Genomic DNA, 14,332 nt, shown 5'->3' on the forward strand with positions numbered 1-14,332 from the left:
TAGGAGGCAAGACTTGCAGATTAACAGGGGCAGCGTGTACAGTTGAAAAGTGTTGGGTGGGTTAATGAGAATAATTTCTATACATTTTCCCCTTCTTTATATGTACCCTCTGGAGTTTGAATGCACATTACTAAACCTGCTATGGAAGCATGTGGGATGAGTTTGTCTGTAACCAGGTAGGCGTGTCCACACCCAAAACCACCTGTTCTGCATTGGGCAGGCCTCCCACTGGTATCCCACGCTGCTTTGCTAGCTACCTGGTCTGGCCTGTCTATCTCTACAGCTCTAGTGTTATTGCCTTTATTAAGTACTAGCACACAAATAGGTGTTGTCCTTTGGGAGTTCAGCTCAAGGGGCGTTCCCAGATTTTTGTGTGATGCTTTTGGTTGATCTCGGGGTCTTTATCCAGTATTCTCCCTGGTTTTGTGTTGTGATCGCGGACTTCAGTGGAGCACGCGCAGGCTCGGGTCCACAAGTGAATATTAACACATACAGGGTAGGGGATGTGTACCAATGTGAAATGCCATAATCAGGCCAAGGAGCTCAGGGTGGGCAGTAGAAACATGAAGGGCACAAAAAAACCTGTGGGTAAACTCAGCTGCAATGGGGAGCCGGCCGCTGCGTCTGGTGGATATCCCATTGCTGGATACCCCATGCACCCACTGCACCTTGTGGACTCTAGAACTGATCCTAAATTCCAGTATCTCAGTAACCTCATGACTACAGATGGTAGATCAGCCTGGATCTCAGACAGAGGCCCAAGCTGGGAGGAGAAACCCATTTCCAAGGAGCATGCTGTGACTGATGATAATACTGTGGCAACTTTAGTCACAGGTGCCATAAGGAGGTTGCCTTACAGCTCAACTTGATCTCTGCCTCCTAGATTTAGAATCCATGCTTCTTGTTGCTCAAAATGATGCCTGTGCCAGGGAATGTCCAAGCCCTTCATCCTTCTCTTATCCTAAATGTGCAATAAGCTTGCTGTGTCCTATCCCACGCCCCTCCCTACCACTGTGCTTACTGTCCTTTTTTCCAGCCTGGCCACACCCCACTACTTTCTTCCAAGTTGGCAGAACGGTGGGATCTCATAAGGAGGTGGCTCTGAGTCCCAGTTTCATTAATGTCTTCAGCTACGAGCTGGCATCTAGGATTCTGAAGTAATGGTGATACCACGTAGTGCCTTTGAAGCAGCATCCCGATCCTCTTAGGGCTGTTGGGGGGAAGTCTGCATTTTGCAACACTGCTTTATGCTCATCATCAGGTATTTAAACACAATGACTTCAGGCAGGGGAATGCTTTTTATTTGGCACCAAAATTGGATGGCATCATGGGCTCTCTGGGCACTGCCCACATAGTTTGCATTTTCCTTCCACTTCTCCATCACCTCTGGGCACAGCTTCCTGGCAGAAAGCAGTATGGCATATCTCCTTGGTGTGCCTCCTTAACTCAGTCCTCTGCCTTTTGGGCATGTAAGTCAAGGGAGAATCCTCCAGCATGAGGACGGCCTGCAGAAATGCACCAACCTGCCTTGGCTGCATTCTCTTGTGCTGCCCAGCCCTAGCCCCACATACCCACCACTCATCTGGGGTTCACCTTTTTCTGGCTCAACAGCCACCCCTTTAACACAGGCCCAGAGTCCTGCGCAAACAGGGAAGGTAGTAAAAACCTTCTGCCGTCTCCAAGCTCAGCCAAGAGCCAGTGTGAATGGAAGTCCAAACTGGAGGCAAACAGCAGCATCTTACTGCTGCTAGGAAAGGTATGGCGGTACTGGCTGAAACTAGTGCTCCTTTTCGTTTCTTCCCCATGTGGCACCATCGTGATAAAGAATTGGGAGTGAGAGGATCAGGGGAATGGCAGGCATGTCACAGACAGGTGCTGGGATGATGGAGGACGTGGTCTGGAAATGCAAACTTGTCTGCCCACAACCGTTTTCACATTTGATGTCCCTAGTGGCTTTTCCCTCTGTGCAACATTAAGACTGTCCCATTACATATATATTTACTGCTCCTAGCATCAGTTTGTGTGCGTTCATTGTTATCTATTATGAAAAGTGCTGAGAGTGTCTTTGCATTCATAGCTCTGAGTTGTGCCTACGTTCTCTGTCCCACAATTTACAGATGCACTGTGATAAAACCTCCTCGGAAAGTGCAACAGAAACCACGAAGCATGCTAAAATTCTTGCACCATGAGCCATACATCTGGAGGCTGGTGCTGTGATTGAAGCCTTTTAAAAAAATCAGGTGCTTTTGCACAAGCAGGAGCAAATCATGTCCCTACCTCGTGTCTCTGAGTAGGTGTAACATCTGTACTCATTCCCACCCCCTGTTGAAAATGTTCAGCAAGTCTGCCCACTTCTTCCTGCCTCTTAGGCAAGACGGAGCAAGCGGCTATCATCAGGCTTGTCCATCTACCTCTCTGCCTTCCAGACCCTTTCTGTTGGTCTCATGTCTCTTGTGAGGGACACAGACGAGATAGATGGGTCCAGTGCCATTTGGAAATTCTCAGCAGACAAACTGTTGATCATCTCGCATGCTCTGCCCAGCCACATTGGCCATGAAGACAGCAGCTGCCTGGCTAAGCTGAAAACCACCATGTGAGGAGGCTGTTTCAGGGAAAGGTCTATGAGCAGACACTTCACCATCTCAGCCACCTCCTTCTCCAGTGCCCTTATTGTTCTGGTTCAGAAATCAGAGCATGACCTTAGATAAGCTTGCAAAACTGCTCATGTTCCTCTCTGTGAAGATAATGGGAACATAGGAAAGTAGGGCTGGAAGGGACATCACGAGGTCGAGTCCAGCCCCCTGCTTAAGGCAGGATCATCCCTGACTAATCCATCCCAGCCAAGTGTCTGTCTCAACCTGGTTTTGAAAGTTTCCAAAGAAAAAGATTTCACAGCTTCTCTAGATAGCCTGTTCCAATGCTTGACCACTCTCATAGTTAGAAAGTTCCTCCTAATCTCCAACCTAAGTTTCCCCTGCTGAAGCTAGAGGCCATTGCTCCTAGTCTTGTCTCCAAGGCCCATCTCCATCTGCACTATAATTGCCCATTAGGTATTTGAAGGCTGTTATCAAATACTCCCCCCACCACTTCAGTCTTCTCTCCTCCCAACTAAATAACCCTAGCTCTTTCAGCCTTTCCTCTCGTCTCCCAGGCCCCTCCTCATTTTTGTTGCTCATTTTTGTTTGCCAGTGGTGTCTTTGTGCTGTCTTAGCACCATGCAGAGCGAGGATGACAGGATGAAAGAGGAGGAATAATGGGAAATATTGAGTCTGACCCCAAACTGCAGAATCCCGTTGCCTTTCTGGAGGAACCCCATGATGCGCAGTGCAAAATTTCCCACACGTGCATGCTGCACGGTCCTGGAGCTACCCACCACGGGATGTCTGACCAGAGTGCGGAGCACTCGTGCTGAAACGTCACGTGGCCACGATGGTACGAGGCAAAAATAGTTCATGGCAGGAATAACTATGCAGGGTGTACACACTGCTTGCACATCAGCAGCTGCTTATTGCTTCATGGAGATGTACTGAGCCTACAGCGAGTTTGAACCATAGCCGTGCTGTTCCTAGTAAACACGGGTAGCTCCTGATCTCATGCTGTTGCTGCATTCAGGTGCCACCGGCGGTCCAACCTGCATACTCCAAAGCCGTCGCTTGTCTTAGGCTGTGGGTGAGATGGCTTTGCTCATGAATGTGGCAAAGTTGCTGATGAATGGAAGCCAAGTGTAGTTCGTTTGCATTCATTAACAGTGGCAAGAGGCCTGAATGCCTTGCCTTGTGCGTAGAGCTCTGGGCCTTTCTGTGTTCGTCGTCACGCTGAGGCTGGGGCACCACGTTTAGCGAGTTTTTAAGGCTGGCAATAATTCTTTACTGCACACGGGGGAGTTGCAAATAGCTTTGAGAGAGATGACTGTTTCTGTGGTTTTCTTTTCTTTCCCTTCATCTTCTGGATGAGGTAGTGTTTATATTTAAATTTATGTGTTCAGAGACTGAGCAGACGTTAGCAAATTAATGCTCAGAGCACCCCCAGGAGGTGAATGGGCGTGTGTTCCCAATCCTCAGGTTACAGGTAGGGAACCGAGCTGTACAGCCAGTCAGCAGCACAGCCAGGCTTATTGCTGTGTGCGCGACTGCAAACCATGGGTGAAATATTTGCCTCCACTGAAAAAACTTCAGCGGGGCCAGAATTTCATGCAGCTCTCAGGGGAGATCCATAAGGACAAACTTCTCATGGAAATGAGTTTGCTGACCAGAAACTTCCTACTGATACCAACATATCTGACCCTTCTTCCAATCTGCCTGCAAAACCTCGACTGACTTCAGAGAGCGAATAATAGCCAGATCAAACAGAAAGTCTCTTTTCAGTTCAAGTAGTTGAGTGAGTGCTTTATAATAAAGCCCTTGCTGGGATTTGAACCAGGAGCGTTTGTTCATACAGCAGATCACCTGTAAAAGGAAGTTGAGTTTCAGAGGAAAGAAAAAAAATTATAGCATCCACAGCTTGGCAATTGTCATTGTGAGAAAACCGCTGCCCTCCTCTTTTGGAGATGGTGATGCCAGTGAATGATTAGAAAAATATGAAGTATTGCATTCCTGTCGAGTCAAGTGAAAGCGCCTAACTCTTTCCTTCTACCTATGAACACTTGAGGCGGCCTGTAGGAAATGGAAGATAGAAAAAAATGCCAAATAGATCAGATAAAATGAGATAAATGAGCCAGAGTGCTCTTCATGGATCAGACAGGCTTGCTCCCAAGTGGAGGTTACAGACAGGCTAGGTAGGCAAGTACCTGTTTTGCAAACAGAATGAGGATCTCATTAATTGGCAACTTCTTGCTCTTCCTTTGAGACTTGGTTGCTCAAATAAGGTAAATTTGGATCTTTACCTCTAGTGCACAATTACTGCACTAACACAAGCTTTCTTCTACTATATCTGCTCTGTTGCCATTACATTTTGTTACAAGTAAGAGAATAGTAGTGGCTGCACCAAGTTTTCTCCTCTCTCCCTATTTTATGCAGGTAGTGGAGGAACTCAGATAAATGTAGGCAAATGTAGAAAGAATTGAGTGTATACACCATGGGGTGGTGGCCAGGACAGTTGGAGTGTAAGCATAGAAAAATTTCAAGAAAACAGTTTTTTACCCTTTACATTTGTTAGGTTACGATTATCTGATTTAAAAGCCGCTAGTCCTGATTTTGCACAAGTGTTGTCCCAGCATGGTCCTGTACCACGTGGAAACAGTGAAGAATTCACTGTCGGCAGAGAAGAGTCTTTGGGCAGATGTGATATCTTTTGTTAGACCAACTGAGTAGTTGGAAAAAGGGTCTAAGCAAGCTTTCAGGCGCAGTCGCCCGTGTTCGGGCAGAAGAAGTCATTGCTGTTCTGAGACTCCAAGACACAAGAGAAGCTAAAAGTGTGACAAAAAACCCAGCTTGTTGAATGTCTAAACCCAGTGATTGCTGTTAAAAAGTAAAATTTTAGCATCAGTGTATGCTCTTATTTATAAAATTATTCTTATATTTTCTGTATTTTTATATCTAACTGTATTCTCCAGTTGCCTTAAGTTTAAGGAGAAGTCAAATTGCATTCTGGTTTGGCCTCAAGCCTACAATATAGTGACACTTTTTATTAATTTGAAACACAGGGGACCAAAAAATACCAACTTTGAAGTAAATAGGTTTGAAATTAACTGTACCAATAGTGATTTGAATGTATGCAAAGTATTGTGGGTACATACAGGCTTAGTTCATCCATGGGGGGCCTTCCCAACTGATAAGAACAAAGTAAGGAGTTATCCCAATAACTAATTAAGCAGATTTCATGGTATGTAGCACAAGGAGTTTCTAATGTAGACCAGCAGCAGTTGTTACATGAAAAACTTCTACTCCACAGCCCCTATATTATAAGGTTATAGTTGGATAGCATGTTTACGCCATAACTTACACACGCCCTTTTCCTTGTAGGAATCTTCTCCATTTCTGTGTTAAGTTTGTGAAGCCTGAGCTAAGAGATCTCTTCCCCAACAGCCCCTTGCCTTGGCTATTAGGCTATAAAAGGATTAGGCTTCCAGGGCTCTTTTTATTTAAGAAAGCCTTTATAATGAGATTATTATTGTTGGTGAGTGTTTTCCTACTTAAACCATGAACACCTTGGTTTAGCCAATATTTTGGATACGTAGAAAATCATAAAGTTGGGCTAGAAGGGACCTCTATAAGTCACCTAGTCCAACCCTTGGACTAAGGCAAAATCATTCCTATCCAAACTATCCTGTACAAATCCAGAATCTAAACTCTTTCTAGAAATAAGCCTTCAGTTCCCTCCTTCAAACTCCCTTTTGCTCTGATGCTTGGAAGAAGTTTGTCGGTAGTCAGGCAGCTGGCATGTGAGACCTGCCTGCCATGCTCACTATTATTTCATAGATTTCATAGACATTAGGACTGGAAGGAACCTCGGAAGATCATATAATATAATATAGTAAATCGTTTATAATATAGTAAACCACAACTTGTATTGACTGTAGGGCTCTAGCCATGGAGCAGCACTGACTTACCTACCATTATCATTTACCTTTCATCATTATCATTATGGATCAAAGTTTTATTTCACTGGCATTAGGCTCTTTTACTTGATCGCATCCTTTTGCTTTACCTGTAGAATTAAATACAGTAGATGAATGTGCAAGAAGAACAGCCAGACACCGTAGAAGTGTTCATGTATCAGAATGTCCCTACATAACCTTTGTGAGCCCAGCATCAGCATAGCAGTAGGTACCATACCGGTGAGATGGCTTTCTGGAGATGAGCTCTGGAAGCCTTTGATTCATTCTCTAATTCTGCAGATTCATTCTGTACAGCCATCAAACTTAAACCTGCTGCTCTGGTGGGGGGGGGTGTTTTTTCTCTTGATTGGTGTATTTATAGAATCAAGATCAAAGGGTAGCAGAGTAAGGAAATACATTCAACACGCAGCGATCAGGAAATTCATTCTTTTGCCCTCTCAGCAGAGGCAGAGTTAATCTCATCATCTTGTGTTAATGGAGGAGCAGAGCATGTGCTGGAAGGAGCAATCAATAGCAAATAAATGATGTGGTTTGAAGAAAAGCTGAATGTTTGAAAATGCCCTGCCTTATAGAGGGGGGATGTGATCTCTCTCTCAGCTACAGAACTTTCTTGCTTCAAGACTTAAACACCTAAAACCGGGAAGGAAATTAAAAAAAAAGTCTGCTACAAAGCCATGTAGACCGACTTAATCTAGTAAGGCAGGTATGTTGGTCTGATTATGCTGCCATGCGGGTGAACAGCATCCCATTGCCTAGAGAAGTCCTCTAATGACTTTGTGGTCTGTTTATTGTCTTCTCCCTCGGCAGGCATAATTTCCCCTGGATGGATGTGTGTTGGGCACATGTGGAGAGAGCGAAAAGGGAAATGACTCCTTTGTGTGCAGCTTGGGACTTATTTTACAATTAGCAAACACAGTAAACACTGTGTTATTATAGGAGGCCAAATTTAGCCTTCAGCATGGGACAGGCAACTCCCTTGGCCTGTACCGGGGAGTTGCTTGCAGCAATGTCAACGGTTGAACCATATGAGGAGCAGCAGAACCAGAAACGAGAATGTATGGGCTACAGCAGGGTCAAGCAATTATTTCGGCTAAAAGGCCACTTAAGTGTGTAGAAAAAGGTGAGCTGTTGAGGACCACAAGGGTAGCCCCACCCTTGGATAGGTGGCCCCCTCCCCCGGTCACCAACTTGGGGCTGAAAGTCCTGCTCCTTAACGTCCCCTTACCCCTAGAAGTACTCCTTTTGGGAAGGGGGTTTGCCATCTTGAAACTGGGAGTAAAAAATTATCAAAAACCAAACACTGACAATAACATTTTCATTTTATTTAAAAAATAATTTTGTCCTGATTTGTGTGTATTTGCACTGTGTACGTAGAGGTGATAGAATAAAGATCAAAATGAAGTCTTACTCTTGTATATTGTTGAGAGGGGTATGGAGGTATAGGGTTTGTGGAGGGCTATAGGGTGTGTGGAGGGGGAGGGTGGCTGGGAGTATGTGTGGGAAGGTGGGTGTGGGATGTGTGATTGTGTACATGGGAGGGTGTGGTTATGGCGTTTGTAGGGGCAGGTTTGAGGGTATGGTGGGTTGTGCATGGGAGTCCCTCACACATGCCCCCCGAGCCAGTCAGCACCCACCCACAATGGCACAGTGCCTTCCCATCACAGGCTTCGGGCAGCTGCAGCAGGAAGCACCTGGCAGCAGCAAGGGGGAAGGCTGCTGCTGGCCCCAGCCCTGCGGTACTGGTGAGGGCCTGCCTGCCCTGCCCCATGGTTGCTCCAGACTCACCTGCCCAGGCTTAGCAATGGTAGCAGCAATGTCGGCTGGTCAGAAACTATATCTTGGTGCAGGGAAAAAGGGTCTTGCCTCCTTCTGCAGGCCAGATTTGGCCCACCCCTGTGCTATAGTCTAGAGTTGTGGTGTTTTTCCTGCTGAAGATTGTTACTTTTGTATTTTGCTTGGTAAAACGTCTTTCTTAGGTGGAGCAAATAGAGGATTCTGTGCCAAAGTAGCCAGAATACAGTAAATGTTTTCCTCTTTAATTCTTGCACCTTACTTATACCTTGTGACATTAAAAATTGTTGACAACCAGGGCAACTACAACAACTCATGATGTCAAAACTTTTACTCCAAGTTACTCTTCCCCTGCACAGCCTTTGGCAGAATGCTGTTAGGAATATGTAAGCAGATGCAATAGTTATGTGCTGGGCTGGACATGTTGGTTAAGAGTGGGTGGTGAAGAAAAGTGACTTTGACCTGGAAGGGGAAATTCAGGTATTCCCTAGTCCAATAAGTAATTTGGAGTCTGATTTCAGAGGTGCTGAGCACTCACAGCTCTGTATGAGGTCAATATGAGCAGTAGAAGCTGAGGCCCTATAAAACTAGGACTGTATTGTAGTGTGTGTGTGTGTGTGTGTGTGTGTGTGTGTGTACAATAAAACCCGTCAGGAGTTATCCTGGCCCCATTCAAGTCATAAAAATGTTGCCGTTGACTTGAGCAGAGTCAGGACCCATTATGTTAATAATATCTACGTTCAGACTAAAACACTTTAAACCAGGGGAGGGCAAAATATGGCCCATGGGCTGGATCTAGCCCCCCAACTGGTTGTATCCAATGCAAAGGTCAGTAGCCACAAAGTCATAGGATCCATCCTGTAAGGGACCGGCAGTTCCGGCTGCTGCGTCGTGCTGGGCGGGAGAGCATGTCACGGCCCCGTCCCACCCCATCCCATCCGCAGCTTACACCAGTCCCTGCTCCGCATGAGGGAAGCGGTGCTGGGTGCATGCTGGCATCAGCTGTGGATGCTGCCTGCAGATTCCCACCGGGGATTGGGGCAACTGCCTGGGACCACAGCTGATATGCTGCTGCAGCAACGTCACCAGTGGACCTGGGAGGATGCATTCACAGCTGATGTGCCCATCTGGTGCTGTTTCCAGCTGCAAGGCCATGCTCCAGGTGTGGGACATTTGGGGGGGCAAGGGGGAGGGGGCAAGAAAGAGGGAGACAGAGACAGAGCTAGGCGGCCCTACCCATGATGCGTGGCAGTGGCCGGTGCTGCTTGCCAGGCAAAAGTAGGACCTGGCAGTGAGTGTGCTCAGCACTTCTGGCACCCCTCTGGCTATGGCTTCCCCAGGGCTGCCCTCCAGCTCCTCCCTGCTGCCACCACTGCCTGGGGCAACAGCAGCTGGGAGGAGCTGCAGGGCAATCACAGCCCGAACTGCCCCAGAAGTGGTGCGCACACCTGCTGCCACCTCCTGCTTTTGCCTGGCACCCAGCACCAGCCACTGCCACTCATCATGGGCAAAGCTGCCTCTCTTTGCCTCCCTCTTCCCCTTCCCTCCCCCCCCCACAACTGCCCCACATCTATAGCATAGCCCTGCTCCAGGCAGGTGCTGACCTCAGCTGTGGATGCAGGTGGCCGCTTCTTCCTGGGGATCGGGGGATCTGCCCGAGCCCCTCCTTGGGGTAGAGGGTGGACCAGAGGCTGAACCTGCTGAAGCTGCCATCCCATCTCCCCCGCTCACAGCCCATCACCATAGGGCAGTTTAGTGAGTTGTTGGGGGGGGGGGGCAGTGCAGCCTGCAACAACGCCCCAAAACTCCCTACGTGGCCCACAGACCCAAATTATTACCCACCCCTGCTTTAAACTAACATATTTGCAGGTGAAAATCAACGGAAAAATATGTAGTGTTTGGGAGATGAGGTACTGTAATGCAGTAGGGCATTAGCAAAGCATGTGAAGTCTGAGGAACATTTTAAATAAAAATGGGGCGGACAACACACAGACAGAAAATGCAAAGTCTCTTAATGAAAAGTATGCACAGCACCCAGTAATAACGTTCCCTATGCACTCCAGATGCCAGGCAAATTTCAATCACATGCACAAAATGCAGTGACACTTTGGGCCAGCAAGTGGGATGGTGTTTTGCAGAAAAGCTATGAGTTTGGAGCTATTCAACTGATCTGAACTAAGACTCTTAATGTGCAGGCTCCGTAATACCCAGGCATGCTGAAAAATGCACAGCTGAGTCCCACCAACCTGCTCCATGAACCTTCACAATATACTTATGTTCCTTTTTTGCAAAGAGTTTGTTTGCTCCTCACTATAGATGGGAGACAAGGGCTTGTCATTGCTCCCCCGGTGGGATGGCTCACAGCAGTACTTACCTGTTGCAAATCCACAAGGGGTGCCAGAAGAAAATAGGAAGGTCCCATATCACTGCAGGTCTGTTTGGTAAATGTGTGTGGTAGAATGTAAAGGTCAGGAGCTGCTGGATTTCCCAGCTGAGAAAAAGCCATTTTACTGTGATCTGAATTGGACATTTGCAGACATTACAGTTTTCCCTCTCTCCAGCTTCCAATACTCAGGAATTGCACTGCAAGGGCTGAAATCGTGATGCAGGATACTGTCTTTGTTGGGATTTTGGGACCAGACTCAAGGAATACCGCGCTATGGGCTTAAAGTGGGAGGAAATACACTATTAAATGTAAAGGTGGCAAATTAAAAATGATAAAAGGAAATCTTGTTCTTACAAAATACGGTTAACCTGCAGAACCCTTGGCCATGTGAAATCACTGGCAACAAGAATTTAGCAAGGCTCGGAAAGGGAGTTGGATTGTTATATAGGTAGCGAAAGTCTCTAGAGTTGTGCTAGTTAAGCATGATAAGATGTTTGGAAAAGATATTAAACCTCATGCTTCATGGCTATCAGAGTGAAGGATAAGATCTCGTGTGAGCAGCAGATTATCCCGTAGCTCTGGACTTCAAGGGGCTTGCATCTTTCTCTGAGACAGTCACGTCATGCCGAGAGCATTCTGGATGAGGCAGGTGAGGCTCTGATCCCCTCCGGCAATTCCCGTGGCCCTTTGCTAAATCCCATGGACTTCCACAGGAACTTAGCACATGCTTAAATGCATTCCCACATAGAGATGTCTGCCGGAGTGGGAGTCTTTCTGAGCACGATCCTTGATGATTAGCTGGAAGACTGGCTTTTAAAAAGCCAGTTTCTTTTAATGGACTTCATACTGAAATCCAGTGTGTCAGAGCAGACTCGGTTAACCGAGTCTGTGGAGCACGCAAATTGATGTGCCCAGGGCTGCGTCACATGCATTTGTATAAACAGCTAAATGCACACCAGCATGCAGAAAATGGCAGCGGCGCACTTTTGAACTAAAACACCACCAGTGTGTTTTCATTCAAAAGTGCGTCACCACTTTTTTCCAAGCGCTGATGCGCATTTCGCCATTTATACAAAACGCATGTGCTGCAGTGCCGGGTGCTTTTAAAAGTGCCCAGCATTGCAGCACATGCATGCATACAAATGCCCAAGTGCTTAGACCATCCCTTTCACATCACCGTCTCCTCTAACAGGTAGGTTTGGCTTCGGTAGTGCTTTCATTTTTGCAAGGAAACATGAACCATCTTTAAAGATGAGCAGAGCTCAGTGTCCTAGTTGTGTCATCAGCTATGAAATTTCGAGCTTGTATAGCTGAAAGGAAGCATGTGCTCAAAGAGGTTGGAGGATCCAGCAGGAAATTGCCCGAGCTTTGCTGAAGTCTGTACAGCGCGAATTCAGAGCGACTAGAGTGCATCAGACAGTTTGCGTCCCTTTGAAGTGGTTGCGCATGGCACTGATACTGGGGCTTTCTCTCTCTCAGAAGGGAATGTGCAATCTGCTTGTGATGTGTTACGTTTTCCCTGCAAGCCTTGATCGAGTTGGCAGCATTTCTCTCTTTTCCGAAAGGATAGTTTGGGGGGAGGGAGGAGGTAGAGCTGATCAAAAATGTTTTTCCTCCCGTTCTTATCGGGGACAGTGTGACAGTCATAGCTACAATAGCTGTGCGTGCAGTTGTCATCCCGTGAGGTGGTGTTGATGATAAGCTGACCGGAGAAAGAGCATGATCAGACGTGAATAAATCTTGCCTATCTATAGTCTCCAGAGTTGTCACGGTGGACGCAAAAGGCATAGAAGACCTCAGAGCAGCAGCTGACATGGATGTTGTGTCCAGGCCCCAAAACCTGGGCTTGGAGTTTTTTGCAGAGGGGTCCTCATACACCGGGGTGGGCAATTATTTCGGGTGGAGGGCCATTTACTGAGCTTCGGCAAGCTATCAAGGGCCACATGACAGGTAGCCAGGAGCAGATAAATATTAATTTTCTAAATTTTTTAGGGGCCCTGCGGGCCAGATAAGATGGCCTGGTGGGATGCATCCAGCCTCCGGGCCGCATTTTGCCCAGCCCTCTCGTACACACTCACACCCACACATACACATACACTCACACGTACAAGCACAGACACAGTTGAGTCCGATTCTACCCAGCAGAAACTAGCAGTGCCCAGGTACACTAGTCATTGCAGCACGTGCTTCAGTTACTCGATCCTAACTTATGTCATGTGGGGCTTTGATCTGAGAAGTTCAGCAGGCTTTCACCCGGTTGCTATCGGGATCGCACTGTATCGCAGAAGAGGCATTTTGTTTTGCTGTTTTTTATATCAGGTATCCGTTAATGGGCATGAATGGCCTCACTCGATTTAGACAGTAAGCCTTTTCTTTGAAAATGACTCTATTCGGTGTTTTGCATTACTTTATTTAACCTTGCAGGGATATGGTATGCACAGAAACTTGAGCAAACATTTGAAAAAGAGCTGGTGATTTGGAGTCGTCAAGCTTGAACGCTTGACTTGAGTTCATTCCAGGGGAGTTAATTTTCAGCAAGGGCTAAATATCAGCCTCCAGAAAATCAGTCCCCTTTAAAAAGGGGGTGCCCTCAGGTTGGGCACTCATAAGTGAAGACACTCAAACCACTGATAATGTGGGCACCCGTAAGTGGAGATACCCAAACCACTGAAAAGGTAGCCCTTAGCCTTTTGGTTGATATGTAAAAGGGAAAATCCTCAAATGCAATGCCTAGGTATAGCATGAGGCTACCAACAGTCTCGTGAGCAGTGTTCATCAAGCAACGCGAGCCTAGACTTAAGCTCCTGTCTTTGCCACTGACTTGTTCTGAAACCCCCACATAAATATTTCATTGGTCTGGGCCTCCACTTTTCCCTCTGTTCAGTGTGGCTTTAATGTTAATGTTTTGCATCACGGCGATATTAAGAATTGTCCCTCTTGGTAAGGGTGATTACAAATTAATTTTTACACCAGGCCTTTTCTTCCCCCATACAGAAACCCTCCAGAGGGAGAGGATCTATAAGAACTTCACCCGCAAACGCCAGAGGGCTATGCGGAGACGAGTGCACCAGATCAACGGGCACAAATTCATGGCGACGTATTTGCGACAACCCACGTACTGCTCACATTGCAGAGAGTTCATCTGGTAAGAGTGACTAAAAACTCTGGTGTTTTTTTGCTGTCCTCCTGCCTTGCCTTCCCCTCTGCATGCCCTTTAGCAAGCAAATCCTGGCACAGTGCTTTATAGAGGTCAGGTAAATGGCGTCCCTTGGCTTTGCATGGCTTGCCCTGCAGGGTTTAGAGTATTGACTCTCAACCTGGGTACCACAGCACCCTGGGATGCCTTGAAATCTCTTCCAGGGTGCTGCAGGGTACCATGCTACGTGAGCACTGTGAGATGTGCAAACATGATTCACCAGATAAACCCAGAGATTTCAAATAATCCCTAGCATCCAAACCTTTCTGACCTGTTGTGGTCTGAGTTTTTTGTAAAAGAAGAATTGCTCAGTTTTTTTTCCTGTTGTCAAAAAACGAGTGAAAACTAAGAGCTGGCATTTTCCCAGGGGGAGCGTAAGTCTAACGAGCTGCTTTGAGTCTAA

General features: G+C 46.9%; 1 protein-coding gene across 1 annotated transcript in view; it reads left to right on the forward strand.

Annotated features, from left to right (window-relative positions):
• Positions 1-14,332, forward strand: part of PRKCH (protein kinase C eta) — a 173,780-nt gene that overhangs the window by 69,262 nt on the left and 90,186 nt on the right. Inside the window, exon 3 of the mRNA XM_090034319.1 lies at positions 13,728-13,878. Coding sequence (XP_089890445.1) covers positions 13,728-13,878 — 151 coding nt within the window. The remainder of the gene's footprint in view (positions 1-13,727; positions 13,879-14,332) is intronic.

The sequence above is a fragment of the Crocodylus siamensis genome, chromosome 2, assembly GCF_052110815.1.
Source record: "Crocodylus siamensis isolate JL-2025a chromosome 2, ASM5211081v1, whole genome shotgun sequence".
In the NCBI taxonomy this organism is placed as follows: Eukaryota; Metazoa; Chordata; order Crocodylia; family Crocodylidae; genus Crocodylus; species Crocodylus siamensis.